Source organism: Hippocampus bargibanti, linkage group LG04, assembly GCF_051943395.1.
Source record: "Hippocampus bargibanti isolate YZ-2025 linkage group LG04, ASM5194339v1, whole genome shotgun sequence".
Lineage (NCBI taxonomy): Eukaryota > Metazoa > Chordata > Actinopteri > Syngnathiformes > Syngnathidae > Hippocampus > Hippocampus bargibanti.
Genome location: NC_142737.1, coordinates 25,794,508 through 25,820,899, shown reverse-complemented (window position 1 = coordinate 25,820,899; position 26,392 = coordinate 25,794,508). Strand labels below are relative to the sequence as shown.

Below are 26,392 nucleotides of genomic sequence, written 5' to 3'. Positions count from 1 at the left end.
TTACAAGTGAATGAAAACTATTATTTTATTCACCAAACTGAATACTAAGCAAAATCCAAAACCAATTGAAGTAATTACAATGTGCACAAAATGAGTCATTTTTTCTTGACAAACCTGGAAAAGAATGAAAAATTGATTAAGGTGATTAACTTCATAGAAAAAATAGTCATCCTTATTCCAGCAAAACAAACAGAAACAAAAAGAACTAACAAACTATCACACAATTTATGTGATTGTAGTTCAGTGGATATCAGAACTTGAAATCCCCAATGGTTGTTCATAGTATGTTTTTAATAAAAAACAAAGAAGCGAACCCTGCCCAGCATATGTAATTCATCTACAACATGAAAACTCTTATGAGGTCAAAACCTTTCATGCTCACCATGCTTACCAAGTGTAAGTGCATCCAAGCATAACCGCGAAGGCAAGTAGTCCAACTGAGGCAGCGGCACACAACGAGGAAATCTTCACAATATAGGATGTGCCTATAAAAACATAACAGGCTATACAGTTATTTGGATTTCAGCGAACTCTTCTGAGCACCAAACACCGCAGCTTTGTTCATAATTATATATATTAAAAAAAACTTACAACTGCTATGATGGATATTTACGATATGTGTGTGATATGTGATATGAGTGTGGGAGTGGGAAAAAAACTTTTCCCATTAATTTGATTACATTTAAATTGGAGAGGGTACCTGGTGAACTAGTGGTTAGCCCATTGACCGCAGAGTCCGAGCATTAATGTCTTGCTCTGGCCTCCCTATGTGCATGGTCTCCCAGTCCCGCGTGGGTTTTCTCCGGGTCCTCCGGTTTCCTCCCATATTCCCAAAACATGCATGGCAGCCTGATTGAACACTAAAAATTGTCCCGAGGTTTTGAGTGTGAGCGTGGATGGTTGTTCGTCTGTGTGTGTGCACTGCGATTGGCTGGGAACCGGTTCAAAGTGTCCCCCGCCCATTTCTGAAGACGGCTATGTTAACTCCCCCTGTGACCATTAGGGGGAGAAATCATTTTGAAAAGTGCCGTCAAATGAAATTTTGTGTTAATAGCTCACTCATCATCCCAGACTTTTTCATAACTAAGTCATAACTATTGCTACCTGTAACTTTAGCCCACAGGACACAGGAACTTTTTGAATCCTACAAAAAAGAAAATGAAATAATTTTGATTCCCTGAGTCAACATATTCTCATTTTGGACAACAGTTGCAGTCACCTTTTTCCACAGACTGACAGTACGCAAGATGATGTAGTAGCTTCGGCCTTTCTTGAGAGGCACATTGAAAAATCCTCCATAATAGTGACCATCACCCACAGTAAAATTAAACTCCCTTCCAACATGGGTACTGTGCATCTGTGCTGCAATGTGTCCCTGTGTGGAACCACTTTCATCCCAAGTTTCTTCATTCACTGGAGACGAACAATCAAACACCAGAATTCCTTCGACGGGCAGGATGAACACTTGGTAAAAACTGTCCAATGAAAAGATTGAAAACAACAGTTTGTATTAGGTATCTAAAATCGATCTACATACACTGTTCAGACACAAGATGACTGCTTGCACACGATCTTGAGACGTATCTCAAATGCGGTATCAAATATTCTTGACAAAGAATGAGTAATATTAATTCAACAATATGTTCATTATTGTGGGTGTGGTTTTCATTGGTATGGAGCTGCTGGGGAGAGTCATTCAAAATTGCATAATATATTGAGAAAATATTTCAGATCCTGTTCTCATGAGATTGTGCAAGTCTCATTATGTTGTGGCTGGTCGAGGTAAGGAGAGGCTATTCATGTTTTATTGGAGACATTATCATAAATGTTGAAATTGAATTGACTAAAAAAACAACCATGTGCCGTTCAGGTCTGTCTGAGTTTTTTTGTTTGTTTGTTTTTACCTTATTGGGTCAAGAGTACTGGGTGATCGGTGAAACATCAGAGTCGGTACTGGAGTCTCATATTCGCTGTAGTGGACATCTGGTACTGCAGGTGCTGTGAAGATGCCATTGTGTATGAATATGGTCAGATCTCATCTTTTGGAAATCACTAGTTCTTGCTACAGTGTTTCCAGTTTCAAAACAAATAGTCCAGCCATGCATAAAAGCACAAGAATTTGTTAGCCCATCTGTCCGCCCGTCGGGCCGTCCACCCGTCCGTCTGTCCGTCCACCCTCCCGTCCATCTGTCCGCCCGTCGGTCCGTCCACCCATCCGTCCGTCCGTCCGTCCATCCACCCATCCATCCATCCGTCCATCTCCACAGTGGACAAGATGAAAGTTACACATACTCTGCCTTAGCAGATTAAGTCACCTGTTGGAAAGACATTGTAAACACTTGTTTCTGTCTCCTTTTCTGTTCCTTTTTAGGCCTTCCACTTGATACAAAAAAGGTGAGTTCAAACTTAAACAAATCCAAGTCATAAACTAAGTCTACGGTGTGTACAGCATGGCTTATATGTAAGGTGGAATCAGAATTCAGTGTTACAGCCATTTCAGCGATACCTGTTAAACTGGTGTTAATAGTAATGGTGGCAATGAATCCAGCAGACAATGCAGTGATTAAGATGCTGTAGTTTGTGGCTGGAAGCAGGTCGAGACAGGCCTCCACTAAATCTGCCTTCGAACTCAGAAGCTGTTTCCTTTTGTCAAAAAAGGCCCGCTCGTAGTCTCTGGATCCTGTGTAGATCACCTATGATGGAAAGGTTACAATTCATTTGTTTTGGCAAAAGAAGCAAAAGCATTTTCTGAAACGATTGTTGGGGAAGGGGGCAGAGGTGGGCGTTACTGTATTTACTGTATCCGAGATAACCAAATTATTAGCCATGTTTACACTCTTTTGCATTACCTGGTAAATTTCTGTTTCCTCATCATATTTCTCTGCACTCCAATGCAAACATTTTTCATTCAAAACAAACAGTTGATGGATGGGCGGCTTGATTTCTGTGAGCAATGTCAGAACAATCACAGTTTTACTTCCCCTTTGAAGTGTTGCTCTAACTTAAACGGTAGCGCATGTCCTATCCTTTGTTGAACTTTGCAAACCAAACACCACATAAATAGCTCACCAATGCATTGGAGCGTCGCTTTTTGCCACACGCCAGAGCTGCTGCACAGGGAGACATTGCTGCCTCTCCAGCTGTGATAGCCATTCACACAGCGATGGATCACGACACTTCTGTTATGCAAGACCACCTCTGAGTGGGCAAGAAAGGGGACCGGGCCACATTTTGCTGGGAAAAAAAATGACACTCATTAATCACAACTTGCAGCAAAAATAAAGAAAATTACAACAGAGTGAGTGAATTGCTGTTCTCCGTGCAGCATCAGAATAATGGAAGTAGATGAAACAAAAAGTGTATTTGTAACGCTCGCGAACACTGTTCTGTTCTGCATACAATTTGTGAAATTGTCTCTTGGTTCAACAATATGAATCTGAATGCTACAAAATACTATCTTTTTTGTTAGTTTTTGATGTTTTTCTGCAAAAAAAAAGCCACTTCACGTGACAAAATTGTCGACTAAAAATATCCACACCAACCAATCAAAGAAAAATCACTAGAAAGAGAAACATTTCACTTATACTTTTGAATTGTTTACCTAGATGTGAGATGTGAAAACTGATCACAGCTGAGCACAGCTGATGATGCATTTTCTGATTACACCCTGGGAAAACTCCAACCCTATCAATATACAACCCAATCAATAAAAAAGGGTTTTTAACTTGCCTTTACTTTGCGAATACTTAAAATTTATCGCAAAAAATGCACTTGATCAGGCATGCCTGGAGGGCCACTGTCCTGCATGTTTCCCATCTCTCCCGGCTGCAACACGCCTCATTCAGATGATCACGTCATTAAGCAGCTCTGAAGTAGCATCAAAACAGTCTGGATGATTTGAATCAGGTGCATGCGTTGCACTTGGGAGAGCTGGAAAACAGGAAGGCCAGTGGCCCTTGAGGACCGACTTTGGACACCCCAGCACTCGATAAATAGATACTGCATAGGACACTAAATTTAATTCCTATACCTTTGCAATGTAATGATATGTTGGCCCACTCGCCTGATGTTTGACATGTGGAAATATTATCTCCACTCTCCTGGTAATATCCATCCACGCACTCATACACCACAACACTGCCAGGACTAGTGGAGTGGTCCCACAAGAGGTTAGTATGGGGAAGTGTTTGTGGGGGGCCACATGTCATTTCTGCACACAGACAACAATTAATGAGACAAACGCGTATCTGGCATCTAGCTTCAACCCTCATGACTTGAGAAACACCCAACTGACATTAACTCATTCACTGCCATTCAGGAATTCATTCAGGAATTGAAAATATGAAGTCGAGCACCATTCCCGAATGTGTTCATTTTTGATTTTATTTTATTTTTGCAGCGGTGCAGATACATCACTGGCCAGACCTCTGGCAATGTTTATTTCCCATCCACTCGGGGTCAGCATTTCACTTTTTCCATGTTAGCGCTTTGTTGCAGGTTCAGCTGTTGTTAAAGCGCTATATAAATCAATACATTTATGTATTGCATTGTGTTTTGGACAGCCACCCTCATTTAAAGTGCATATAACTCCAGACCCATATAATTTACTCTTTTTTTCTGATGAAAGAAGAAAGTATGAGGTTTCTTACGCTGCATGGAATGTTTATGTAGTCCGAAAACTCAATATTCTGGGTCCTGCAATGTGAGTGACAATGACAAAAACCCTTGCACTGGAGTGAACAATTTTTGCACGTCTGGCAGGGAATGAGTTAATGTGCAACTGTTGTCATATTTAATTTGGAAATAAATAGTTGTTGTTACAAAACTCAACTCCAAGAAACAAATAAACGCATTCAGTCTTCAAACATTGCACCTTCACACCAAAGGTCAATTTCCTCCCACAGTCCATTCTTTCCACACGCCGAGAAGTTCCTCACACCCTTTGTGTCATATCCTTCATCACATTTGTAAATAACCACGCTGCCAACGTGTGACGTCCCATCCCACAGTCTTTTAGTGTGTGGTTTGAAAATGGGCTCCTGACATTTTATTTCTAGAACAAAGAAGATGGCAACTCATTATACTGTATGTCAGGAGTTAAGCCAAAAACCGACATAGCAATCACATCTTAATACTGATTAGGAATCACCGTTGACTGCATTATCACCTTGGCAGTGTAGAGAGGGCTTGTCCCATTTTCCAGCCTCAGTACATACAATTTTATTTATTTCTCCAATGCTGTAATATCCAGATTGACACTGATAAGCAACTTGAGAGCCCACAGTGGAGCTGCTGTTCCATAACAGGAGTGAATGTGAGATGTCAGGAGGAGTGCCACAGTCAACTTCTATGGAGATGAACAATGACATTTCTTGAATGTGACATCATTTCTGTGTGCCAGACCAATTCGTGTAAATCTGCGAGATTACCTTTGCATGAAATGTTTGGCTTTGTCCAGGTACCATTAGATGCACACAGTGATACAGCTTTGCCCTCACTGTGATTAAATCCTTGTTTACAATGGTAGTTAACCACACTTCCGAGGGTGGAACTGCCATTCCACATATGTCCAGTGTTTGGCACTGTATGAGGTTTTCCGCATGATATCTCTTGGAAGATTCAGGCAGTGACACACATTTAGTTACATTGAGACCATAAATAAAACCCTGAAACACAACATCCTAAATTATGTTTTTTTTTTTGGTCTGTTTTATGTCACTTGACTCCATTAGGGTGTTGTGCTGCGTTTGAGATGGAGCCAATGCCATCAAATGTTGAGTGGGATGCCCTCAATTTTAGCCATGCATAATTATGACGAGAAAATGCATGTTTCCACGCCAGCGCGGAAGGAACATACAAGCTGAAAGGCCGGAAACTAAATTAACACTAACACTCACAGCTGTGAAGAAGACATTCAAACCAGGTGGTCGCCGTGCTGCCCATATACAGTATATATAGAGTTTTGTCCAAAAAACATTGCTGAGTTAAATTAAAAAAAAAGATAAATCCATCATCTGCGAGTAATTCCCAATTCCCTATTCCCAAACATGTTTACTGTACTGCCATTTCCTATTGGGGCCACAAGATGGTGGATATACATGTACAGTACTACTTTTGTCAAAACAAAGTCCCTCAATTCACTTCAACAGGTATTTGGTGCCAAAATGACAATAGATGGCGCCAAAGCAATATAAAAAAATATATATTTTAAGAGACGACCATTTGTGTTTCAGAGCCTTTTACTGAGCGAGTTGCTTGTTCTGTAGCCACAAGGGGACATTAATCTTCTTGTGCAGGTCCCAAGCCCGGCAAAATACAGAGGGTTGGGTCAGGAAAGGCATCCGACGTAAAAGCTTGGCCAAAACAAACACGAGAATCAAACCTCTGAAGATGGAGGACACTGATTCGCTGTGGCGATCCCTTGAAGGGAAAAGCCGAAAGGAAAAGAAGAAGAGGAAGAGACCATCCACAGACTTTTCCAAAGCTAAACTGTTTTCCCAGTTTTACTTGTTTGTCAATGTGTTTGTTATCTTGCCTCTTCCTCGTTCTGGTGGATCACAAACTGATGGGAACATCATTTGGACTCTGGGGGGTTTAGATGTTCCAATCACTCGAGTGACTCAAAGGGGGAAAATAATTTCCTGCTTGTGAAATTGACTGTTGTATTGAAAGGAACTAAAAACAACCAAAAACGGCCCAAGAATATAACACAGTTCTGTCCGTCTTAACCATATAAATCACTTTTGCAAAACGGAGGGCTTGGGATACACGTCCTCGAGTTATGCTTCATGGTGCAGTTGGTGGTACAGTTCAGGCCATCAATCTTCAACAAATAGCGATGGAACTTGTGTACCTACCCTTGCCCCATCCACTGAGTCCACATGCTGCTTAGAATAAAACACAGTGACCTTGCTAAATTTACATTTGCAGAATCGTACTCAGCTGATTTGAGGTTGTTTGAGCATTTGATACTACGGCCAGAGAGGAACAGCTGATTTGAGATTATTTTGGAGCATTTCATCAGTGGCGGATGGTCAGGGCCTGCAAGGCTTTCTCTACTGGCCTAAAAATCACAGACTGATGTTAATTATATTTTGTCAATGAATTCTTATTACCGGTAAATAATTCCAAATTGTCTTTCAGCTTTCATTTTTTTCCTCTGTTGTGCTGCTTCCAGATTTGTGTTTTCGTATTTAAGCATTTAACCAATCACATTTCAGCCATCATTTGTTACCAGGGTCAGAAATCTACCTGGACGCCTTCACAATCAGTTCTGCGGGCCCTGTCGCATCTCATGTGTTGATCAAACTGTTGCTTTTTTTTGTTTGTTTTTTTGATCAGTTAGAAAAGGGAGAACATGGTCACATTAGGCATCATCTTGTCAAGACATCAAAACAAAACATAGATCACATGACTATCTCAATAAGACGTTTTACATTTCTTGCAATTCTGCTGCTGCAATGTCCTCTTCACTATGCGAAAACTGTTGCTTTAATCAATCAGATTTTGAGTTGGTGACATCAGGGCCTTCTAGCAGTTGCGGAGAGGTTATTTCCTGGGTAACATTACCCTCGAGTGGACTTGCAGTAAATCACACCACACTTTTTATACAAGTCGCAGCTGTAGCTGCAGTAAACGTTGTAGAGCCCGTAGAATAGTTAGTAAAGGTTGGATTGATTCAGACATAGCACTACTGAAGGCCTAGGTGTGAAATGAATGGCTCACCACTGCATTTCATACAACGGCCAGAGAGGAACAGGCTTTAGAGTCACAAGAAGAACAAACTAGTGTGCCTTGGCAAAGCATAAACGCGCCCTCCCACTGCCTTGCAATGGTGCAGGTGAAGACACTGGGGACCAATGATATGATAGCCCGAGTAACATTGGTACAGCACCTCGGGGTCCATCCTTGAACTCTGATTCCATAGCATGCGTGAGTGAAGGAAGGTGGTGGTGGTGTGTGTTGGGGCACAAAAAAATACACACAAAAAAAAAACGTGGGTGTTTGCTCGCAATAGAGCCAATAGAAATTGTGAATTGGCTCTGTTGCACGTGCTTCCTTACCTTCACAGATCATAGAGAGCCCACGCCACAATCCGTCAGCGCTACATATTGAGGTGTTGTTTCCACTTCTCCACAGAAAGCCTTCGTCACACTCAAATATGGCCACACTAGCAAATGTTGTTCCTGTTGCTGACAACAATACCAAGTCCTGTGATGTTGGCTGGCCACAGTCCACCACTGAATTGGGAGATACGCTGTCGTGAAACACACTTTCAACTCTTGCGGTCACATGGGCTCATAATTGACACCCTTGCACACATTATTTTTCAACAAGTTTGAAAAATGCAATTTGACCTTGACACGAAGCCCGGACTTTGTAAAGGTGAAATGGTTCAGTCCCATTGTGGATTTGATATCCCAGTTTGCAGCTGCAGTCAAAACTGCCATCCAGGTTCCTGCATTGAGCTCCTTCTCCACAAATCCCCACCACGCTGCACTCATCTATGTCTCCATAGCCAATAGGAAACAAGCATGTTACTCAACATGGTACGGCCTGATCTGTGATATTAGTTGAATGTAGAAAGGGGATTACTGAAGTGCAGAATTTAACTTCTGACATTGAAAACTGTGAATGCGACATATAAAGTTGACTTTTCACTTCATAGTTTAACATCAACGAATTTACCTTGGCAATGTGTCCCATCATTAGGAATGAAGACTGTCATGTTATTAGAAGCCGTGTATCCAGGAAGACAGGTGCAGTAGTAGCTACCGTATGTATTGTGGCATCTTGTGTGCTGCCCACAGATCTTAGTGACTCCTAACTGACACTCGTCCTTATCTAGATGTAACAAAACCAAATGGGCATTAGTGTCAGTTACAACTGCACCATTTAGTGAGATCAAGTACAGGAGGTAAAACAAAAATAAAAACTTTGACTGATGTTGTAGAATGTGACACTTCAAAGTGGTGTTGATAAACATTTATTACATCAAAGGTGTCAAACTTATTTTTTGCCGCGGGCCACATTGTAGTTACGGTTTTCTCTCGGGGACCGTTAAGAAACTGAGGAACCCATTAGAACGTTTCTGCATTAATTTGTTGTGCGCTCTATATGTAATATCAACTCCAGATATTACATATTGAGTGCACAACAAATTCATGAATAACTACTTTTCAATTGAGAAGTAAATATTTTTGACTGTTATTGTGGTTTACATGGGACAATTTTACATTTTGGTTCGGACTTTAGCAAGCATAATGCTACTTGACATGCTTGATTTGCTTTCGCGGGCCGAATAAAATGATGTGGCAGACCAGATTTGGCCCATGGGCCTTGACTTTTACACCTGTGTATTACATGCACACTTAAATTATTATCTATACTATAGACACACACACAGACTCGCATAGCATGGGACGGAGACCACAGCATGACTTGCTCGACTCCACGCCACGATGAAGCTCTTGGACACATTACATCTGCGTTACACTTGCCTGGGAGATCTGACAACTGCTCTCAGACTGCTGGTACGGTTTCCAGCACACCTTTGACCCTTGTGAGGATTGGCGGTTTGAATAATGGATGGATTGATGGACTATTATGTTTGAACTAAAGCCTTTTGATTGGATTGGATTTACCTTTATTAGTGGAGTTATTCAGTGGAGAAATTTACATTTCGCAGCAGCAAAGTTGTGAAAGGAAGATGAAATGAATGAAAGAAGTAGCAAAACAAAATCCATGAACTGCTGGAAAGGCAGCCACTCACGTGGCGCCATCTTGAAGTCAAAGAGAACAAAAATAATAATAATATGACAACACAAAGATAAAGTCAAAGTCAAAGTCAGCTTTATTGCCAAATATGCTAATATGCATGACATACGGCACATATGAAGTTACTGTCCTCGCGGACCCAGCGTGCAAGGCACTTATAATGACTTAACAAACACAATAAACATGAAAACGCCAATTTAAATAAAGAGATAAATCAATGATTTAGCCATATTCCTGTCCGTCAGTCCACTTGACTGTGTTTGTCCCTGTTGTCATTCACGTTTATTCATTCATTTATTCATTCATTATTGTGGTTTTGGTTTTCAGTGCCGTAGAATTTAACCACATTAAATTGTTGATCTATGTTAAGGCAAATTATAATTTCACGATCTCTGAGGATGCCAATTTATTATACTGAATAGGTGACGTTTCTTGTGATACATTTCTTTCATTTGATTTTATAATTCTCTAACATGATTATGTGTCCACATTACAATGATATCATATTTGTAAAAATGATATAAATATGTTAAGAGGACTCCAAACCAATGTACTGTACATATGGTTAACTGTATACAGAATGTCAAAAATTCTTGCAAAGGTGGAAAGCAGTAAGAACTTGATTGCATGTCATTTTCATCTTATCGGATTATAGATGTATATGATAGCAGTGAAAATTTTGCAATGTAATAATATAGGTGATTTATGATTGCACTATATGTGCTTTGCTCATTTAACTGGCACATTTTGAAAGTGTGAAAGAAAGATATTTTCTGACTGTAAATTCAACAATATTTCAAATGACCTCAGCCAATCGAAAGCTTTGAACCTTGTGCGCGAGTGGATCTCGAAACACAAAAAACAAAACACAAAACAGAAACACAAAAAGAAGAGGTAGTTCCTACCTTGGCAAAAGGATCTGCCATTTCCTACAAAGCCATACTTGCAGTTACAAACTTTTCCAGAATTATCAGCCTTGTCATCACATGTGGCATTAACGTGGCAGCTGGAGCACACATCTGGAGCATTTGCAGCCGCTGGCGCCACTGAGTGAGAGAGAGCGCCTGTCATTCACATTCTTTTGTTAGAGCCAGTGGGACTACTTTTTATGGGACATCACACAATCCTCAAAAACAGCAGTTTTGTACAAATATGCTCACCCGAACATGCACCACAAAGAAGAATCACAAATGCAGTCGTGCTTCTCTTGTCCATCTTCTGCTTAACGACCCCCTGCTGCTGTCTTCATTTCATGAGAAAGTATCCTCCTCTTTCCCACTTCTTTCATTTTCAACCTTTGACCTGCAAGTGCCCTTCGGACACTGCAGAACTGAGATAAAGTCGGCGATCTTAAAAGTTGCCAGTTGTACTCTTAGTTGAATCCAATACGATATGCTCACACATACTGTATTCAGTTGCACTTCACATGAGATACAATCACGTCATCTTGCACACCCCTGGTGTGGAACTTGATAACAGGCTAATTCTCAGAATGTGAAAATGTAATGTGACATCATTTAGGAAACCATTCAAACCACTGCTATTAAACTGCAAAACTTTAAACATGAAAAGGATGACTGAAAAAAAACCTGCTCAAGACATAAATAATGAAAATATATGTATAGTAAGTGCAGTTAAAGTGATATTTTGAATTGGTAACTTAAAGGACAACCGACGTCTCCAGACAAGTTGTGCCCATAATTTGTAAAATCACTTCAAATGACTTCTAATGAGCGTATTTTACAAAGATTCCACCGCATATAGCTATATTTTACGTTTTAAGACTTGCGCTGAATATTCAGGAAGTTTTGTTTTTGTGTTGGTGATGATACGTACCGTGACGTCACGGTAGGTATTGTCACTGACCGAGAAAGAGACACACAATGCATTTTGGGTACTTTGTTTGGTCTGATCCGTGTTGATGGCGAAATTAGAAAGAAAACACACAAATACCACGATGGTGAATCGTTGTGTGTTGCATCAAGACTACTATTTGATACGAGCTGACACAAATTACCAGCATACAAATCAGCCCATTTCCAACTGAGCTTGGGCGCCATCTTGTGCATTTTCTGGGATTCTACATTTCAGTCCAGACGCCTCAAAATGACACGGAAGGACTTCTTTCATTGATTGTAAACATATATGCTTTCCTTTTCAGAACTATTTGAATCCGTCACGGTTTACAAGGTGGTGATGGTGGTTGTGGATCCCAAAAAGCAGGCAGGAGAGAGCAGCAGGTTGTATTTGAGAAATTGTATTAAAATAAAGTCAGCAGGAACCAAATCTAAAACATCAAAATCATATAAACAGAAGTAAACAAAGTATCAAAGAAAACCCAAGAATAAAAGTCTGCCAAGATGAAGTAAACTTGACAGGGTGAAGCAAACACATTTACACTACAATACATACCATTCGGTGTACCCGACACCGAATGGTCATGCTGGGAGTCCTTTTAACTGCCACTAATGAAGACGACCAACACCTGAGCAACTGAGGGCGGGGCCGACAGCACTACCCGTTGGTCGCCAACCAGAACGTGGCAGTCTGCCACTGATCAGGACAACCAGCACCTGTGCTGGTGCAGGCGGGGCTGACAGCGCCACCCGTTGGTCGTCAACCAGATCGTGACAGAATCATATTCGTAACTGGATGAGTAACAAGAAAGCATCTTCTCCGAATCTGAAGCCGTTGTTTTGATTCTCCAGCAATGCAAGACGTCTTGGCGTGACGTCACGAACGAGGGGGCGGGACCTTCTGAAACTGGCTATTTCCGGGTTCATTTTGAAGTACTTTTTGGACACTTTAAGTCATTTTTATTGGTGTTTTTCATTTGACTAAAAATATCAGCCTGCGTGTTTTGGGTATTTTAGATGCTATCAAACGTTTTTCTGATGTCAGTTAGGAAACAAAAAAATGGTGTCGGTTGTCCTTTAAAGATACACCCGAAACTCTGTCATTAGACTTGATCATAAATGGATGCATCAAGCCATTAGAGTGTGTTATATTGACAGGGGTTTTGAGGGGGGCAGGGGGTGTCTGGTGATGTGCAGTGGGAAGGGGAGATAAGTCGCGCAAACTGCTATCTCCCCATTCAGTTGAGTTTTCCTAACTGGTGTCTGTCACTCAAACCAGTACGCCAGTCCCTCATTTCAGAACCTCCTGCTCAAGACTGATTAAGCCTACAGTCTCCAAAACTTTGAGAGTATATAAATAACCACCCAACAACACTGACAGAAATGTTCATGAATCATCTACTGTACGATGGTTGCCTTGTTACGTGTACCTTTCAAGTAAGAGACTTCATCACACACATCATGTCCTACTACCATCTTGCAGAATATGGTCTATTATTTCAGCCATCATTAAAAAAAAGATGAGATTAATGACTCTGTGTTTCATTGCACTGATATATTCTAAGAATTTGAATGGAAAAAAAGTCTGCAATTGCATGAACCAAGGTTGCCATCCAGTGTGCCATTTTCTATGCATCTTATCCTGTTCTCAATCAGGTTCATGGGAGCTGGATCTTATTACAACCGATTCTGGGTAAAAGGCAAACGACAACCTGAACTGGTCGTTAGTACATCTCGGCACGTATACAGATAGACATTCACATGCTCACAGGTCAAAAAGAAGGAAGTGAATGTCAACTCCATTAGTGCCCTTTGAGTGCATAGTTTTTGTTGGCCCGCCTCATATACTGTATGAATAAAACAAAACTGAGCCCACATCAAAAGTTAACAAGCTCAAACAGAGCACGGTATTAAAAAAAAAAAGAATATAGACGGCTCGGCGATCCAATGTTCAGAATCAGAATCAGAATTAGAATCAGAATCAGAAAACCTTTAATCGTCCCACAATGGGGAAATTTGCAGTTCACAGCAAAGGACAAAAAAACAAGACATCAAACATTCCCCGAACGTTACATATTGGGGTACTTTTTGGATTTTGTGCCTCATGGCCAAAACACGCCTCATTACAAAGACAATGTATTGACAATCTCGGCCACAGGAAAAAACGATTTGAACGACACACAACTAAAAAGCAAGGCTTTTATTTTGACATTGTTAATGTCATTGTTACATGTCAACTTCACATTGAAGAGGTACCGGGTTCAATACCCACTCCGGTGCTCCAGCATCTCCCCCCCCCCGTGACCTTTGTGAGGATAAAGCACATCGGAAAATGAATGAATGACTGGAGTAACATGTGGCATGATTTCACAGTTTTCTATCCATCCATTTTCAGGTGCGCTGGAGCCTATCCAGGCTGTCTTCGGGCAGTTGGTGGGGGACACCTTGAACCAGTTGCCAGCTAATCGCAGGGCACACAGTTACAATTTAGTGTTCAAACAGCCTGCCATGCATGATTTTGGAATGTGGGAGGAAACCAGAGTACCCGGAGAAAACCCACGCAGGCACAAGGATAAAATGCAAATCCCACACAGGAAGGCTTGGGCAGAACCGAATCCTGTGGCTTTGCCCTATTCGTTAATAAAACATTTTCTTCAATTGCACTTGTAGTAAATTGAGAAGTTTTGATGAACAATGATAACCCCCGCTTTATCCTCATTAGGGCCGAGGGAGGTGCTGGTGTCTATTCCAGCCGTCTTCGGGCACGAGGTGGGGGACACCCTGAATTGGTTGCCAGTCGATCACAGGGCACACAGAGACAAACAACAGTCACTCTCACTCTCATACCTAGTGACAACTTAAGAGTGTTCAATCAGTCAGCCATGCATGTTTTGGAATGTTGGAGGAAACCAGAAGACCCATAGAAAACCCATCGCCGTCCGAAGGCACCCGGCCTCGCGTCGCTGTTCTGGTGGATCGCTCCTCCGTTTCTAGAGTCTTTCTCTATCACCCATTCTGGAGCAAGTCCGAGAGACTCCGTCACAGCAAAACAAAACATCTTGTCTTACATTCTATGCAATCGTTTGTATGTTTTAAAAGTTAAGTTAGAAATAAACGGAACAACATGGGAAACTGTTCTCTTTACCAGTTTGCAGCAGTATATGGGCGTGACATGCAACAAGGGTGTGACTGACGTGATGTTAATAAAGTGACAATTTTCTCAAGTGATGCTTGGTGGGAGTTTTATGAATGAGTAAAAACAGTACCATGCGATGACTGACATAGCCTTCACTGGTTACTACTAGTCAATTGAGAACGACGCAATGATCACCCTTCTAGTGTACATAATGTCATCAATGCTTCATTTGTTTTGTATGAGTGACTCTCCTTTCTGCATACAAATATGATTATACCTGTTATGCACAAAAGGTCACACAAAAGTCATCATCCGAATATCACATGAACATGCAAATCTTAAGCATCAAAGATGTAAAAATGGAAGATATACAAAATGTATTTAATTCTGGGTGCATTTGAAATTTTCACTGTAAGATGTACAACAATGCCAGTTTTTCTTTTTTATTACCAGCTTATAAAACTTTTTTGTATTCCACCAGAGAAACCTGGGGAGAGATTCATTGTGGTTAGAACAAAGGTGACATTTTTATTTAAACCGCATTACAAAGTTTTGTGTGTCGCAAAAGTTGGGCCCTTTTCCGGCAATTTGACCAGATTGCTTGAACCATGTTCACTTTGGATAACTTCAGTACAACTCCTGAGTCAGTCATAAAATGGCACAGTAACAGCATGGTTGATTTTGCGGTGTAGTCATATGCTCAGAAAGCGGATCTTCAGAGGGCAAAGATTCGCCCTTCGATTGGGACCCCTGAATGCTGGAAGCGTTAACTAATCTTCCACACACCAGGTCGGCGGCTTTCCCATCCATGACAGTCAAGTTATTCACCGTTTTCTCTCTAAGGGACATGTCGCCATCATCATCGTCATCGATCAGCACAAACTCCTTCAGATAAATCATTTTCACCCCATAAAGGCTGTGATTATCTCCTTGTTCATCCAAGGTGTGTCCGTTAACAAAGTTCAGAGTGGAGGTCGCGGTCAGGGTCTCCGGTGGGTCAGTTGAATTGTCTTCTGGACCTGAATAGACCTGTGTGCTGGAATTGACAGTCCACGTGGAGATCCTTTGAGCGTTGGTATCCCTCATACTGAAATTTTGCTCAGTGCTGTTCCAGGATGTATTTAGTCTGTTTGTGGTCTGCTCTTTTATGGGGTGAGAGCCATTGCCTGCAGCGTGGCCATTTTCAGAATGCATTTTGAAAACCACTTTCTGGTCGTCATGGTACACTTGCACACTGCTGCACCCTCGTGGCGAAGACGAGGGGTTGCTGGGAGACTGCGCTTTTCCGATCGTCTTCATGGAAAAAAATGGACTGAACCCTGAAGAAAGTCAGAAAATTAATAAGTAACACAACAAACGGCTGGGATTAATGGTGAATTAATGAAATTAATGAAAAAAACGAACAAGGGTGGCCTGGTAGTTGAGTGATGAGCACGCTGGCTTCACAGTGCAGAGGTTGAATGTTCAAATCCTGGTCCGGTCTCCCTGTGTGGAGTTATCATGTTCTCCCTGGGCCCGTGTGGGTTTTCTCCAGGTCCTCTGGTTTCCTTCCATATTCCAAAAACATGCATGGCAGGCTGATTGAACACTCAAAATGTACCCCGAGATATGTGAGTTGGGTTGTCTTTGTGTGCCCTGTGATTGGCTGGCAACCAATTCAAGGTGTCCCGAAGACGGCTGGGATAGGCTCCAGCGACCCTATGAGGATTAAGCGGTCTGGAGAAAGGATGGATGGATAGACGAACGTCTGACATTTTAAACAATAAAATTGTAGTCACCCCTGTTTAAGACATGAAATGAAGTCCTCAAAGTGTTACTCGTAGAGTAGCTGTCTCGGAGTATGTCAGAAAATGTACGTTTTACACTTGAGCTACTCTTTTATGTCTGTCCACACCTATATTAATTTTGTACAATTGCCCACTTAATTATTATAAATTTCACATTTACTCTCTGGACTTCAGGTAATGTTACGGGCCAACAGAAGTTTATACCAGACACAGAGATCAATTGTCCCATTTCTCACGCTGAGCAAAGGAGCAGAAATACTGCTAACGATATGCAATTACTTTGGTAAACGTGGAGTGATGGTTAAAAATGTATCAACTAATCATTGACATTGGTTTGCCAAATGTCTAACTTGCATATTTTTTTCAGGTCGTTGGATACAGAAAACACTAAATTACTTACCTCATCTTTCCAACACAAAATACATGATTTTCTCAACACGTACACTAATACAACTCAATGAGATTCAAGAGTTGTGTAAAAAAAAAATTCTTTCGAAAGACATTTTCAACTGTTCATGTTGATGATGCGACATAAGACAATTCGGTTATTTTTACATCGCCTACTGATTACATTTTGAAGTGCAAATGGACGTCTTTTTAAAATGACATTTATCTTAGTCAATGTTGGAGCAACACAGCCATCCATCCATTTTCCATGCCGCTTATTCCTCATTAGGGTCGCGGGGGGTGCTGGAGCCTATCCCAGCCGTCTTCGGGCACTAGGCGGGGACACCCTGAGTTGGTTGCCAGCCAATCGCAGGGCACACAAAGACAAATAACAGTTACTCTCTCACTCGCACCAAGGGACTATTTGAAGTGTTCAATCCGACTGCCATGCATGTTTTTGGAATGTGGGAGGAAACCGGAGAAAACACATGCGGGCCCAGGGAGAACATGCAAACTCCACACAGGGAGGTCCACTCGACTACCGGGCCACACATCTCATTATAATATATTGCCGTTTCATTCTGATCCAAACTCCAGAATATGAAATTGCTAACCTTTATCATGACTTTAACACATTGATTTTTGTGAGGAATTAACACTATCTGGAATTAACCTCAAGAGCCTTGAGCATATTTTGTGTTATTTTATGAATGCACGCAATCTCTAATCTAAGGAAATTAGAAGGAGAACAAAATGTCATTTACGACTGGCCTCTCAAAATAAATACGTTAATGATACTGGTACTCTTGCAAAGCAAAAATAACTTGGCTCCCTTAGGACGTCCTCTTTAAAACATGTAGAGAGTTGAACTCTAGCGAGCAAAGTGAGAAATAATGGAGACACTTATTCCAGCCATGACATGCAAACATAATGCTGTATGTGTTTTTGTGCTTCACGTTTGACACAAGGCCACTTTCAATGGTGTAAAAACGTAGCATTCTGTGACAGAGCACAGCACTGACCTTCTTTCACTTGACTGACTCGCGGGCATGACAGAATCGGGACTCAATGAATAAATGATGACAACCATGTACATGTTCAAGATTGCTCATGTCCATCTTGTGGTTATGGCTGTGCAATAATAGCTGGAAACTAAAAATAATTTCAACACACACAATGAATTAACTCTCCAAATCTGTTTGTTTTGGGAATAAATTGAGGAAGCTTTGAAAGCAGCAAGGTGTAACATTATCTGCCTGTCTCCCACTTTCCTTTCATCGTAATAAATCTAGCAAATGATATTTTGAAGCACCATGATTAGCATCTTGAGGCTCTGTAGCCCAAACGAAAAGTTGATGAATTTATTACAACTTTAACATTTTTTATGAACCAGCATAACCATGTTTCTCAAAAAAAAAATTCTAACACTTAAAAAAACCCACAAGCAATGTACAAATATGAGATAGTTTATCATATACATTTTTAAAAACAATTTAGGATATGATCTTGATAAATCAAGGTGACAAAAGTTGAAACATTTGTGGAGATATCACCAAAATTTAAAAAGCATTGCCACTCCTTACCTTTGCCAACCAGTCCTTCCTTGCAGTTTTTTTGCCTGAAGATTAAATTAAAAAAACATATCACATGGCACAGGAGTGCATGTGGTGTGTGGTGTGGAGCACTTACAGCGCAAATAACAAACATCACATTCTCAAGCATGCAAAGGGAGATCGTCTGTGCCCGCCCTCACTTCATCTCATACACGACTCTCCCAATTTGTAATCGCACGATGCTCCAATCATTCACGAATGACTGATCGTGTCAGTCACAAACAATACAGTACAAAAATACACATGCAATGCCTTTCTTTAACAATCACAACGTCTGTGTTATTCAAATTAAAATCACGGCACAGAGAAAGTTGCACAATTCAATTGAAATGGAAATTTTCACTGAGGGAAAAAAAAGAAAGACCAAATGATGGATGAATGAAATATACAATCACACACACGCTGTAGTTCCACTGATACTTTGTTTCTGCAATATACCCTGTGAGAATAAATTTGGGCCAAACGGTAAAAAAAACATATTTTTTGAAACAAACAGGCCTGAGGGAAAAATACATTTGCCTGGTCTAATTTAGTGTGTCGAACAATAGTTGCCTATTTTCCACTTGTAACAGATGTCACCAATCTGTGACCCTCAAGTGAAACACTGCAAATGTTCATATTGGGATAACACCAACAATACTCTCCACGTTGACATATCAAATACATCCACCACAATTGCGTAGGCTCCAAAATAAACCCATGGAGCACTTTTCTCAAGTTTTGTCTGCTCTGTTATATGCTTTTAAATCCGTAATACAGCTGGACTTCCGATGGGCAGCAAATTAGCCACTCGTATATCACGAGACAGAGTTCATATCTGTTTCGGCCTCTTTGTTTTTGCACACAGTGAAGGTTATTCAATAAATAAAGAGGGTTTCTTACATACATGAAAAATGCAAACAACATTATGAGAGTGATCAAATATTGAAATGCCTTCAATCCCACAGAGAACGAGGCTTACATTAAAGTAAGCCTGTGCATGATAAAATGTGATAGTCTCCATGTCCGGTGGTTCCTGTTGGAGCATGCAAGCACTGACAAGCAAAAAACAAAACAAAACAAAACAAAACAAAACAATATACTCTCACTGGCCACGACATTGTGACGCACATGCTGTAAGATCCAATGAAGTCCAAACTTGCCTTTTCACCATGCCGGTTCTGGCTCAAAGTCCCAAGAAGGTGTACGGTGGAGAGTACTCAATCAAGACATAGAATGAGCCGTGCATTTCACACTCAGGCCTTCAGTTGTGCAATACGTCTGAATAAATCCAACCCCTAATAACTGTTTTATGACAATATAACCTTTATCCGGCCGGGTTGAGTGAAAGCTGGTGCGGATGGCTGCCGCTGCTCACCCAGGTCCCCATAAAATATAATTTTCAACTAAATAAGCCTTAAAGGACAACCAACGTCACTTTTTTGTTTTTTAACTGACATCAGAAAAACGTTTTATGGCATCTAAAATACCCAAAACACGCAGTATTATATTTTTATTCAAATGCAAAACACCAATAAAAATGACTTAAAGTGTCCAAAATCTGCAAAAAAATTGAGCTGTGAATTGGGCATTTTCAGAAAGTCCCGCCTCCAGTTCGTGACGCCACGCCAAGACGTCTTGCATTGCGGGAGAATCAAAACAATGGCTTCAGATTCGGATAATATGCTTTCTTGTTACACATCCAGTTATGAATATGATTCAAATAGGTCTGAAGAGGAAAGCATACATGTTTGCAATCGATTAAAGAATTTATTCCGTGTCATTTTGAGGCAAACGGGCAGGGGGGAATGTCGCACTCAAAAATGGCGACCAGCTCCCGTGAGGAATGAATCAGCCCGTTTCCACAGGCTGATAGATTCCTTTCATGGAGCTTGGACTCCCTCTGCTGGCGGCTTTTGGATGTAACATCAAGGTTTTGTAAACCTAAACAGTACAGCAAAATACATTGACGTGATGAAGGACTGCTACAATGTGTCTTTTGGTCGGTCGGGGGGTCGGGGGGGGTCCTTTCATGACGTAACGTGAGGACTCGTCACCAACTCAAAAACAAGACTTCCTGAATGTTCAGCGGGAGTCTTAAAACGTAAAATATAGCTATATGCGATGGAATCTTTGTAAAATACACTCAGTAGAAGTCATTTGAAGCCATTTTACAAATTATGGACACAACTTGTCCGGTGACATCGGTTGTCCTTTAAAACTACACACAACATAGCTTATTCTATGTATAATAAATGTGCTATTGTATTGTAATGAAAGAAATACACTGCATTGTATCATAAAGTCACTTTATTTACATTTGTGATGGTCATTGATAGCTTGATGGAATGGCGTTGGAGGTCGAAGGTCAAAGGGAATTGCTGTTTGGAAAAAGGCACATTACACGAGGACTGTAATTAAAGAAATAAACTGTGCTGTAAAATAAAGTTTTATTTACCTTTTTGATGGTCGTTGATGGCTTATGGAAGGAGAGTCACCTTCCATAAGGACTGTTGGTAACTTAACCTCTGGTGTGGCTTCTCTTTTTTCTTTGGAGACTCATCATTTTTGCTGATTAAAAACCTCTTAATTGACACCTGTTGTTTTCTGACTTGTAAGGTCTTACGAAGCTGAGGCATCACATTATTGTTCATCATGTTGATGATTGTCATAGCCACAGTCTTTTCTGAATGGAACTGTTCGGTAAAAGCCTGCACATCATTCCACTTTGCCAACATTGCCTTTATGAGCTCACTTGATGCTGCAGCCATCTCCTCCTCAGATGTTCTCGAACCATCCGTTACTGGCTTTAAAATCCTCAATAAGCGCCGAACTTCCAGGTTGGAACATGGCGATATCGGCGTGAATTAGCTGTGCTTTCTCGCATAAAATAGCTTTACTCACGCTGTCGCCGGATAGCTGCTTTTCGTTAATCCAAATTAACAGAAGTTTTTCAACTTCTTCGATTGCCCGAGACCGTCGCTTTGAGAGCACGGAAACACCTTTTGCAACAGACGCACCTTTGATGGCTTTTCTGTTGCAGAGAATGGTAGCAATGGTTGACTTAGCATAGCCGTGGTCGGCCACTAAATCACACAAATGCACACCTCGTTCGTGTTTTTCAATTATCTCCTTCTCAGCGACGGTGATTTTATTTTGTGTCTTCTTGGGCTGAACACGAGCCTGTGGTGTTTTTTTTTTCGGTCCCATCATAGTAAAATTATCATCAAAAAGCTCCAAGTAGGCGATCGACGTGTGCATTCAATGAGAGGGGGTGTGGGAAGTAGCGCCGGCTAGAGCGCTGTTCGGTCGTGTGCTTCCGCCGAAGATCACTCCGCCAGATCCGAAGGTCGTGTGCTTGATGGACCAGCCGTGGTGGGTGTGTATTATGAAAATAGTGCTTATTATAAGGTTTAATTTTCATAAATTTGATGTTCGTAAGATGAAAAGTTCGTAAGATAAGGTGTTCGTAAGTTGAGGTCTCACTGTACTATCATTAAACTGTTCGAGTTTTTACCATGAATGTGTAGATTCATGATATGGGGTCACAAGTCGCTCTTTCACAGCGCAGAGAAGATTGAACCAACACGATGGCGAAGCATCAATAATAACCTCATAAAATTGCAATGTTAGTTACAAATAGACACATTTTACTCCCAAAAAATATAGATATATTTATTTGGGCACAAAATCCATCCTCCTTTCTTTCCTCAAGAAATAATTACTGTCGTACAGGCTGAAAGTTGAGCCTGCCCTGTCGTATTACAGGCATAATAAATGTGGCAAATAATAAACACACCCTGTGTGTCTCTGCGCTTGTGAGCCAGGGGTAGTTAGTGGACTGGACGCTCGTAGTTAGTGGACTGAAAATGGCGGACGGCCTTGCTAGCTTCAGAGCTGTCCAACCTTTCTTCATGATGTGTTTTTTTTCTTGAAAAGCCCGTCTTGAAGTAAATCTCCAACCAAATCTATTTCTTCTCCTCCTTCAGACATTGTGGGTTGACAAAACCGCTATTAAATCAACGCAACAATACATTTGCTTATGCAGATCGCTACCAATAAGGTGTGCTAGCTCTGGCCAGTATGCGCTTATCACTAGCGGCTACTAATACTATGACTAGTGACTAGCCAATCATAATTTGGAAAAACTCTGCCGCTTCCCCGCACCAGCGAGAAGGCTTTTGTGTCACCAACTCGAAGTTTAATTGGTTCGAGCAACAGTTTGATCGACACATTTGATGCGACAGGGCCCACGGAACTGATTTTGAAGGTGTCCAAGTAGATTTCTGATCCTGGTAACAATTAAAGACTGAAATGCTTAAATACGAAAGCACACATCTGGAAGCGGCACAACAGGAGAAAAGCAATGAAAGAATGCTGAAAGACAATTTGGAATTATTTGATAATAATTCATGGACAAAATATGATTAACACCAGTCTGTGATTCAGACATTTTAGTCCTGCAAAGAAAACCTTGCAGGCCCTGACAGTCCAACACTGCACATAACACACGAAGCAGGGCATAGTAAAATTTCCAACAATTGACTGCTTCCTGCGTCAGTCAGGTTCGCAATATCCATCCCATTACATGACACTTGCTACCCCCGCGTTGCTGCATTTGGAACCCGATATCTTTGGTCGCTGGCCGACAATTCCAAAACGAAACAGTCACTTTGCTTGGTGCCAATAAACGATCCTTAAATTGCGCCATGATGTTCAAGGGAGATGTGATGGCTGCAACCCCTGGCGACGAGAAAACAAAACAAAAAAAACATTGAGTGCTATAAATCCATTACAATTTTGCAATGTTACACGAGATCATCCAACACTTGGAATTTAACCACAAACGCATGGATCAGAGATTACCGTTGTGCTTCTCTATTTCAGCCAGGCAGACAGACAACATCCACAGACTTGAGATGGGGCGCAACTTGAAGCCAAACAGACAAGTTGGGAGGTAGAGGAACCAATGGTCAAAGAAAGACCAAGCATCTGGTGGGCCAGCACTCAAAGGAACCCTGAGATCCACTTGTCGCACAGGCGGGAGCATGGTTTCAGAATTTTGATCTGCCAATACAAGAGCACACAAAAGGATTCCATGCAGTCGGTCAAAAGTGAATGCAGAGTGGTGACTTTTTTTTCCACAAACAAAGTTTTACTTCTTCAGAGTTGAAGGAGATCTGTGACATCACAATTAACTGAAGGACGCGATTCCAATTATGCCTGGCTGCAAAATCATATCAGCTCAATTCTCTTTGATTTTTTTTAAATTGATGCATATGATTCAGATTTCTCTTTACTCAACATTCTTTATCTGCTATCCAATATCCGTGTTTTTTTTTCCCAAAGGGCTGCATAATGAAAAATTGAACGAAACAGGGATTATGTTGACATTCTCCACCTTCTATATGACATCCTATAACCAATTCACCAGCGATGGCAAAGTTACGTTTTGCAATGATACTTTTTAATCACGTTCGGATGTTTTAGTAGCCACAGTAAACCCATGCAATGATGGAGAGAACATGCAGTCACCACACAGGAAAGCCAAAGAAGAGATTTGTAACACAATCCACAGAACTATGAGGAAGCCACTAGTTTACAATACTTCCAACGAAGGTTTTTGCCTTCTGATAATCATATTGTGAAGACAATGTTTCTAATTAGAGTGTTAGTCACTTACCCTCATTTTCCTTGTTGGTCTGATGACACTTGTTCTTGGACAGCAATGTTAAGATGCTCTCCCACACAAGTTTCTTGGAACGGGAAATGGCAGACAGCAAGATATCCACCTCCACACCGACATCCACAGTTCTGTACACGAGGACTTGAATTTGCAACGTGAAGGGACCTTTCTTCAATTCATCGACTGGCTGATGCGTTTTGATGGTCTGGCGCACACATACCAGACCTGGAAAAGTTATTCAAAGAATGTTATGAAATCTGTGAATCGAAGAGCCTCAATACCCTGTAATAATACCAACATGTACAAAAATTTGAGTGAAAAACACATTTATGAGGAATCTATAATTCAACTCTTTGTACTAGCACACATATTGATTAGTGCACAATAATATGCATCACAGCAGTTACATGTCGATGACCCTATGAGACAAGCATGGTTTTATCACCAAAAAGACACTAAACCTCTGTCACCGGTCAGTGTGCTCAATGAACTGTGCCTCAGTCACCTAGGAGGGGCCAACGTGTTTCTGGGTTCTTGACAGAAGCAGGTGTTAGATGGCAACAAGCTGCAGTTTTCCCTACTGGTAATCACGCAATACTCGTAGGAAAGCAACTGCGGCTCAGTTGGTTGAACAGGTTGCCTGGTGACCAAAGGTTAAGGCGTGGGTCCCTTTATTTTGCTATCGCTGATAGATAGGTCATGGGTGACCAGAATGAAGACACAGCAATATAATACTATGTCTATGTTGTTCTTGTTTTTTTTTTTTTTTTTTTTTTTGGGGGGGGGGGCATGGTAGTATGCTGAAGTTCAACTTGTGAAGCAAATGAGTGTACTAGCATTGAAGATGGTCAATAAATAAATGTAATAAATGTTCAGACGGTTAGTTTTCGAAACGTTTTATTTTCAGTTTTACATTTCTGCAAGAATTGATTCTGGACTTATTCAATTACCAAGTGGGCTGAGCCGGAAGTTGTGATCAGTAATTGCCATAAGCAGAAGAGTGCAGCACAGGACGTCGGGAAAGCAGAGAGGAATGTCTCTGTATTCAGTGTCTGGATAGTCCCAACCATAACCCGCAGCACTGCAAAACCTCTTCAAAAGCACAGTGTCTATTCTAAGAAGAAAAGGGGAGGGGGGGTTAAACTGTCTCTCGCTACTCTGAAGAATGTCGGTATAGGCCAATTAGAATCACCTGCAGTTGTTGACGGCGTAAAACACGTCGCATTTCTTCTTTCTGCGTGGTTGGTACAGGCAGCCCTTTCTCCATATAAGAGCGTTGGTCAGGTATTTGAGAAACAGATATGACAGCTTTGGAAGTCTCTCGCAGCTGAGTGCATTTGTTTTCAGTAGTTTGCGAGAACAGTAGATGTGCACATACGCAAAATATATCGCGCATGTAGATAGCAACGCTAGAATACAATTTTGAACGTTTGTCATTTTTTTTGTATTTAGCTGAACACAGAAGCAATCAAATGTTGCATCCGTTGTTTTGAAGTCACAGGAAGTTCGTTGTGTTTATATGGCTGGAAGACGGCAAACGCAGTGGGACAAACCAAACAGAAGAGAAAACATCTTATTCGGATGGATTTAAAATGTTAACCAAAATTGTAAAATCACCCGAAACCTTTGCGTCGATTCGCTCAGACTAATTCACAACTTTGTTTGAATGCTGCTGTGACCATTTTGTGTTTGGGAGCCTTTTACTTTTAACAAGGGCGGGCACTAGGACCAGGCATCTCACCCAACAGGTGCAGGGGAAGGGGCAGTTCATGTTGCATGTATTGCACTGCTTTTGCTGTTCAGTTCAGATCCACTTGTTAGCCGTTGGAATAAACACGTCTCCACATTTAATCGTGTGTGCTCATTCCTCAACGGCTACACTGGTGACCCTGACGTGATCACAGTTCCCATAATTGGCGCCGATTTTTTTATGTGCTCACGGACTTCTTGTGGACTTTGCCAACCGTCGTTTGATTGACGCCATCTCTTTCGCCACTTTTCCGTGCGAGGCCGGAGGGCTCGGGGCGTTAACGCATGCAAATTATTTAACATCGGGTAACGTTTATGAATGCCTGCTGACCGATTATCCGTCGTTAACCACACCCGCCTTTTCCAATGCCGATACTAAACACGGGGTAGAGCATTTCATTCCCACGGTTGGCCCGCCAGTT

General features: G+C 41.3%; 3 protein-coding genes across 6 annotated transcripts; all 3 read right to left on the bottom strand.

Moving 5' to 3' along the window:
* susd1 (sushi domain containing 1) lies at positions 1-11,184 on the bottom strand. 3 transcript variants are annotated; one of them, XR_016114756.1, is made up of 17 exons: positions 10,938-11,184; positions 10,683-10,841; positions 8,689-8,844; positions 8,358-8,510; positions 8,064-8,240; positions 5,430-5,609; positions 5,168-5,347; positions 4,874-5,053; positions 4,031-4,210; positions 3,070-3,234; positions 2,850-2,944; positions 2,507-2,693; positions 1,905-1,998; positions 1,220-1,475; positions 701-1,144; positions 392-485; positions 1-114 (listed from the first exon to the last, which is right to left on the bottom strand). XR_016114756.1 is itself a non-coding variant. In XM_088994883.1 (17 exons), the coding sequence occupies exons 1-17, from the start codon at positions 10,990-10,992 to the stop codon at positions 96-98; spliced, it is 2,370 nt and encodes a 789-aa protein (XP_088851009.1). In that variant the 5' UTR covers positions 10,993-11,184; the 3' UTR covers positions 1-95. The 3 variants fall into 3 exon arrangements, 2 of the variants coding, with proteins under 2 accessions (XP_088851009.1, XP_088851010.1); XM_088994883.1 differs by having other exon boundaries at positions 1,105-1,144; XM_088994884.1 differs by having other exon boundaries at positions 1,105-1,144; positions 4,064-4,210.
* A 2,472-nt stretch (positions 11,185-13,656) lies between these two features.
* On the bottom strand, positions 13,657-18,720 carry LOC148899551 (uncharacterized). Of its 2 annotated transcripts, none has more exons than XM_088995549.1 (2): positions 18,527-18,720; positions 13,657-16,088 (listed from the first exon to the last, which is right to left on the bottom strand). In XM_088995549.1, exons 1-2 carry the CDS (start codon positions 18,663-18,665, stop codon positions 15,418-15,420), a joined length of 810 nt encoding a protein of 269 aa, XP_088851675.1. In that variant the 5' UTR covers positions 18,666-18,720; the 3' UTR covers positions 13,657-15,417. The 2 variants fall into 2 exon arrangements, with proteins under 2 accessions (XP_088851675.1, XP_088851676.1); XM_088995550.1 differs by lacking the exon at positions 18,527-18,720 and adding an exon at positions 16,174-16,310.
* A 3,501-nt stretch (positions 18,721-22,221) lies between these two features.
* Positions 22,222-26,171, bottom strand: LOC148899550 (uncharacterized). The gene is made up of 5 exons (XM_088994880.1): positions 25,414-26,171; positions 25,172-25,335; positions 24,219-24,446; positions 23,402-23,602; positions 22,222-23,278 (listed from the first exon to the last, which is right to left on the bottom strand). Exons 1-5 carry the CDS (start codon positions 25,656-25,658, stop codon positions 23,097-23,099), a joined length of 1,020 nt encoding a protein of 339 aa, XP_088851006.1. The 5' UTR covers positions 25,659-26,171; the 3' UTR covers positions 22,222-23,096.
* Positions 26,172-26,392: the final 221 nt, after the last annotated feature.

Bases quoted from the DNA above. Each gene is read 5' to 3' on its own strand.
- susd1 (XM_088994883.1), bottom strand. From the start codon at position 10,992: ATGGACAAGAGAAGCACGACTGCATTTGTGATTCTTCTTTGTGGTGCA. The intron at 8,241-8,357 runs GTCAAATTGCAT...CTCCCAATTCAG, and splicing joins AGTCCGGGCTTCGTGTCAAG to TGGTGGACTGTGGCCAGCCA. The intron at 5,610-8,063 runs GTAAGGAAGCAC...GAATCTTCCAAG, and splicing joins GCTCTCTATGATCTGTGAAG to AGATATCATGCGGAAAACCT.
- LOC148899551 (XM_088995549.1), bottom strand. From the start codon at position 18,665: ATGCTTGAGAATGTGATGTTTGTTATTTGCGCTGTAAGTGCTCCACAC. The intron at 16,089-18,526 runs GTAAGGAGTGGC...GACTTTCTTCAG, and splicing joins GGAAGGACTGGTTGGCAAAG to GGTTCAGTCCATTTTTTTCC.
- LOC148899550 (XM_088994880.1), bottom strand. From the start codon at position 25,658: ATGACAAACGTTCAAAATTGTATTCTAGCGTTGCTATCTACATGCGCG. The intron at 24,447-25,171 runs GTAATTGAATAA...TAACTTTTCCAG, and splicing joins CTTCCGGCTCAGCCCACTTG to GTCTGGTATGTGTGCGCCAG. The intron at 23,279-23,401 runs GTAATCTCTGAT...TCTCGTCGCCAG, and splicing joins TGAAATAGAGAAGCACAACG to GGGTTGCAGCCATCACATCT.